The following is a 6,294-nucleotide window of genomic DNA, read 5'->3' as shown; positions in this document are numbered from 1 at the left end:
TTTCAGTTTTTGATTTGTTAAAAAAGTTTGAAATATCCAATAAATGTCGTTCCACTTCACGATTGTGTCCCACTTGTTGATTCTTCACATAAAAAATAAAAATAGTTTTATATCTTTATGTTTGAAGCCTGAAATGTGGCAAAATGTCGCAAAGTTCAAGGGGGCCGAATACTTTCGCAAGGCACTGTAGATCACCTAGATTGCCCACCCTAGTCACACCCTGACCTAACCAACCACTTTGCCTATTTGATGGTTAGTCTGAGGGCATAGCAGGATTTCATATAAGTGTCTAGATTAGTGTCCCGCTCCTTGAAAGAAGCAGCTCTAGCCTTTAGCGCGGTGTGGATGTTGCCTGTAATCCATGGCTTCTGTCGGGGATATACGGTCACTGTGGGCACGACGTTGTCGATCCACTTATTGATGTAGCCTGTGACTGAGGTGGTATACTCCTCAATGCATGTGGATGAATCGCAGAACATATTACAGTCTGTGCTAGCAAAACAGTCAACATATGACAACAAATGAATGCAATCTCATTTAATGAGGAAAATTATCTTGGGTTGGAGAAGCTTCTAGTGATGGCTCTATACATTCTGGTGAAAAGGGAGGGTTTGCGAGTCTTCTCTTCAGGTGGGAAGGAATATGCGATGTCATTTCCCTCTGGAGCAAAGGAGCCATGAGAATTTGTCCTCGACTCTGCAAAGAAAGACCATCCAGTATGTCATGGGTAACAATTCAGAGCAGAGTGCAATGTCTTTCCAAATGAATTAGTTGAACGCTAAAGTAATAATATCTTAGTCTTGAATGAGCAGCAGCAGGGCTTACCTGTAAAGTACACAGTAGGGGAAGTGTTCTGAGGCTGGTACTCCATAGACTTTTGAGGACAGTGGTTCTTTCTAACTTTCTTGGAACCCTGTTTGGTGGGAAAAGGCACATTAAAACAAACTGTTATATATCTTAAAGTACAGTATATCAACTGGAAAAAGGCAATACAATGCTAAAATACTGAATTATATAAACAAATAATATCTCATACATTCAAAAGCAGTGGTATTCATGAAAAATCTGTACTTATACCTTTATGTTAAAGCATATCTTGCTGAACATGGTTTTCTTGCTTTTCTTGGACTTGAAGATGGGGATCTGCTCTCCAGTACTGCTGGTGCTATCCCTTACCAAATCCAACATCCCTTCTACAATGTCTCTGGTGGCCATGCTGGTACCGGACTCAAAAGAACATTTGGCATTGGCTTTGGTGATCATTTGATGACTTGAGCCAACTGATAAGGCATCCATCATTTTGTTGACCATGACCTTCGTGAGCTGATTCATTGTGTCACTATCCTCTGGCTTGCTCTGATTGAGCTGGATAGGAAAGACCATGCAAGTAGAGGTGCTTGGTTCATTCTGGACTGAAACATCAATGTTGATATTTTCATACTCATCTAACCACTGTTTTAGGAAGCCCTTCACTGTCTCTTCAGCAAATATCTGGAGAAGCTGAGAGGAGAGCTTCCTGGATATGGCACATTGTTCCTTTCCCCATTTCAGCCTTGAAAGAATGGAGTCTGAAGCACTTCTGGCTGCTGCCAATGTTAAGACCTGTGGAGTGCTGTGGCTGTCCTGAAGGGCTATCACTTTATCCACAAATTCATGACTGAACATGTGGATGGTCCCAGTGGAAATTATTTTTCTCAATTTCCTAACAGCAGATCGGAGGTTGTCAGGATGAAAAGCACCCTGTCCATCTTCCTGTGTGTTCTCAACACTTTCCACCATTTCGTCCACTACCACCCCAGCAGCTTGCCTGACTTTGTCCACAAAGGATGGGGGAAATAAGTTCTCTGTGTGAAACAAGTCCTGAATGATCATGTTTCTTACAATGGGGAAGTCACTCTGAGCAGATAATTCAGTGGGGATGGGAGTACCGGGCAAGGTGAAGTCCCATTCTGACTGCTTTGATTTTGAAGTAGGTGTTAGAGAGATGGAGGAGCGTGAAGAAGAGGTATTTCTTGTATTTTGGCTGTCAGCACTCCTACAACGGATCGTGCCAATATCCTCCAGCATGGATCCTGAGAGCTTAGTGGTTTTAGGTAGTAATTTGTGCGGAATGTCCACACAGGCATCGTTTCCACCAGGTCTAACACTGCTCTGGTTGACCTCAAGATGGCAGAGACTTGCTCTTTGTGAAGCAGGACTGCTTTGATATGTAAATATTGGGATTGAACCAAGTGTTGTGTCTGACATTTGAAGATCTTTTCTGAGAAACTCCGTAATCTTACTTTGCAGACTGTAGTAGATGTTACGAGCAACAGACCAGATCCTTTTCTCAGAAACCTGTCCAGTGGTGAGCAGGGAGGTTCCAGATACCATGTCAGATGATTGGGTGGTCTGGGTGAGCTCCTGCAGATCTTTCACTATGGTTTGTATAATATCAGTAGATGTGGTGGATGTAGATACAGACTGGAGGTACTTATCTGTTGTACCTTCCTCCACAACGTTAAATGATCTAGAGAGGACTTCACTCACTCCTTTCTCAGCTTTGGTTTGGAACTCATGACTAGAAAGTTTTTGGAGGCTCTTTGTTGAAAGACTGTGGGAAGATGCAATGCCTTTGGAGGCAGCCGTGCTGCAATCTAGACTTACTGGAGAGGTTCGCTCAGGAGAACCTTGGAGACGTTCAAACATGTCTTCACATGGTGTTGGGGACCTTGACAAGGAGATGTCCTTCAGCTGAGACAGAACACCACCTACCAATATGTTGACCTCAAGGGACATATCAGATATTTTCTTTCCTACTGTGGAGAAGCAAGGTGCATTTGATGTCTGATCCTCGCATGAGGTCAAGATTGTTGAAATGACCTGTTTGGTACTATTGTTCATTAGACCCTCGTCTGTTTCAGTCCAGAGAAGTTTTGAACTCTCGCTGACACCCATGTGTAGAGTCACTTCCTGGTTCAAACTGGGCAAGTGAGGCACACTCTTACTAGCTTGCGTCAAGTTCTGGCTTGCCAAACCAAGGTACTCCTTAGTCACAAGATGTCCAGAGTCGTCTGTGGGTGTATGGCTAGACATTCTTCTCTGTACGTCTGACCTCCGCCGGTGAATGGTGAAGCCCTTTAATGTCTTCTTAATATTTTTATATAAACTAGTAGTAGCAGACCAGATCCTGTTCTTTCGCTTTTGTGCATTTTCCTGGAGGTCAGGTTCTCTCTCCTCTACTTCTGCAGGTTGCGCCGAGCTCTGCAGGTCTTCCACAAATGTGTCAATGATGCCAAAGGCAGCAGAATCCGCACAAATATCCTTTGACAAGGTTCTCTGGTTTTGAATGGAACAAGACCTGGATGCTACAGAATAAGCAGGCTGTGCACTAGTTAAGCTACTGGTGGACTTTTTAACTAGGAACTCACTCACTGCTTGAGTGGCATTTCTCTTAAATTCCTCACTTGAGAGTTTTCTAATACAATCTAACAGACTGGTCAAAGAAGCTGTGGCCTTACTTCTGCTGTCCTCAATTTGACAGGGGAACTCACATACTATTGGTGATGAGGCCCTGGAATGGGCAATATCCCCAAGCTGAGCCAGAACACCCTCTACAAATTTCTCTCTCTCAATAGAGAAGCCTGATCCTTTTTCTCCAACAGTGTACAGGGGGTCCTCCTTTGACATTTCAGTGTTGTACAAGACCAGAAGCTCTGAGATGACTTCTTTGGTGCAAGTTGTCAGAAGTAGCTTGCTTTCTTCTGACTCTGTTTTTGCCCAAATAAGTTTTGAGCACTCACTTAGGCCTCTTTGTAAAGTAACTTCACCAGTGGACTCTGGCAACTGAGGCTCACTCTTACTGGGCCTATATTTCATGTCTAAGCAAGGAAGTGGAACTGTCTCCTTGAACTCAGCATTTGTGATGTTGTCATCAGATGTGACAATGCTCTTTAGGGCAAATCTCTGAAGCTTGTCGAAATAATCTTTCAAGTTGTTTTGGATGCTGTGGTAAATGTGAACAGCAGCAGACCAGGCACTCTTCTGTTGGGGACTCTCTTCAGATTCAGCCAAGGACTTCATATCTGACACGAAAGTCTTAACAACTACTGACGCTGCTGAGCCCACTGGGTGAATTGACTCTGTCTTTACAATGCCAGACAATGTTTGACCTGATACAGCACCTGTTAACTCAGACTGAATGACTGAACTAGGAAAGCTCAAACTACTGACTTTTTTGTCAAGAACTCCACTCACTGCTTGTATTGCTGATGTTTGAAACTCCCGGCTAGAGAGTTTTTGGATGCTCTTAGATGTGAGCGTGCAGGAGGAACCAGATTCACTAATATTGTAGCTGCTCTCGTATTTCCTTATCAGGGCATCAAGATCCTCAATGAAGCCAACATGCGATGCCAAAAACGTGATCTTGTCCTTCAGATCTTCCAGCAAATTCTGTTTGTTCTCGTCAACAAAAGCCACCATTGTGTCAGAGATGGTGGTCATGACTTGCCCTGTTAGACTCTTGCTCTCTTGGTCAACTTTTTCAAGTTTAAAAGCCAGCTCTCTCACCATGCTCTCAGTCACCTTGGTCTGTGAGTCTCCCCTTACCGGTGTCACTAGAGAGGTTTGACTTGCGGAGGCACTCTTAACGACCACTGATAAGGCCGACTTGACATCTTTAGCCAACTCTGCCATTACAGCAGGGGTTAGCATCATAGAGCCTGCACTTCCAGATGGAGAATTGGACATGCATGCAAGTTTGGAGAGAGAACATTGCAGGCTGTCCTGCACACAGGTGACAAGGGTGTCCTCTGAGACACCTAAGAGGACTTGTAGCGTCTCAGAGTTGGTTGTTTTCTTCTGCACATCAGACAGAGAGGTTAGAGTCCTTGGGAAAAAAACCCGCAGAAATCATCAAAGTCAAACAAATAATATGTAAGGCTGTGATGCACATTCAGTGTGTCAAATACATCTGCACCATTGAAAACAATGAGGAAAACGCTGCTGTTTCTCTGAGAAAAAACCTTAGTGTGATGTCAGCCTAACTGCTTAATTTCTAAAGCCCAATAAAATGTATTTTGTATAAGTCATTTGTATTGAAACTGGCGTGTAGATATCTATCTATCCTGGCAACATCTATCCTCTACAAAAATCCAAATTGCTATAAACTTCAAATACTGTAACTTCTAATAACTTCAAGGACAATCATAAATACAAGGCAGTTTGAAGAAATGTTAAAGGGAAATTTCTAAATGTTTCAACTTCATATTCATCATGTCCAGCACCACCCCTACATCAGCATATGTGAAAAACGGTAATTTCTATGTTTTGTAGTAAAAAAAGAAAGAGGAAGATAAGTGTTTTCTATGACATCATCAACCAATTAGTAGGAAATGCCTACTCATAATTGGTTAAAATCACACGATGCACACTGATGATGTCATTAGAATCTAGAGCTGAGCATTTAACCAACATTTTTGTTATTTTTCGGTTTTTAAACAATTAATTGACCGACATCGGCTCAATTATTTGAATTCCATATAGTTAATTTTTTTCTTCTTCTGTGAGCTCGATGCTCAGTTTCTGTAGAGATAAATCAGATCAAGCACGAACTATGCAATGTAGTAGGGAGTTGTAGTTTCCAACAGGCCAATATTCTACATAGTTTAGCACAGAAAATACGGCAATTAATTCCCATAATCCATTGCACGCCCACTTGCTTGTCCACTCTGTGTGGAGCAGATACGGAAACCTCATTGACTGAGACGGAGAGACGAGAGAATGCATGAGAGAGATAAAAAGCAGTTGCGTTGCGAGGATTCTCTACCTGGAAATACATGATCTAAGTGATTGACAGTTGGTGTTCAGCGGTCATAAAAGTAGGTCTTATTTACTTAGAAGAACTACTAAAATAGTGATTTTGTCAGACAGGATAAGCAGCAGCTCTATAGAGATGAGTTGATGACTTGGAATTAAATAATAAAGTCATCAAATAAATATTTTATATGAGAAAGTAAATGATGGTTGATATGTCATAAACAGTAATGGACAGTCACTACCATCATGGGACTTTTATTCATTGTTTTATTATGTGTTGTTACAGCATTCAACACACATAATCCATAGTGCATTCAAAGTCTAAAAAAAGTATTGAAATCCAAAACCGTGATTATTTTTTAAATATTTGATTCGAAACCAAACCAACCTCAAAAAGCACTAATTTCTCAGCACTATTGGAAACAGTTACGTCCCTCTATATTTTTTTTACTACAAAGCATGGAAATGTGTAATTTTCACATATGGTGATGCTGGAGA

The 6,294-nt window shown here is 41.8% G+C and overlaps 1 protein-coding gene across 1 annotated transcript; it reads right to left on the bottom strand.

Moving 5' to 3' along the window:
* Window positions 1-671: 671 nt before the first annotated feature.
* On the bottom strand, window positions 672-3,939 carry LOC149985382 (uncharacterized). Its single transcript, XM_090239427.1, has 2 exons — window positions 1,078-3,939; window positions 672-913 (listed from the first exon to the last, which is right to left on the bottom strand). The coding sequence occupies exons 1-2, from the start codon at window positions 3,856-3,858 to the stop codon at window positions 779-781; spliced, it is 2,916 nt and encodes a 971-aa protein (XP_090095553.1). The 5' UTR covers window positions 3,859-3,939; the 3' UTR covers window positions 672-778.
* Window positions 3,940-6,294: the final 2,355 nt, after the last annotated feature.

The sequence above is a fragment of the Oncorhynchus mykiss genome, chromosome 1 (genome assembly GCF_057628025.1).
Source record: "Oncorhynchus mykiss isolate SJ-2025 chromosome 1, ASM5762802v1, whole genome shotgun sequence".
Taxonomy (NCBI): domain Eukaryota; kingdom Metazoa; phylum Chordata; class Actinopteri; order Salmoniformes; family Salmonidae; genus Oncorhynchus; species Oncorhynchus mykiss.
The sequence above is the reverse complement of the archived record's forward strand: the minus strand, read 5'-3'. Positions and strand labels throughout refer to the sequence as shown.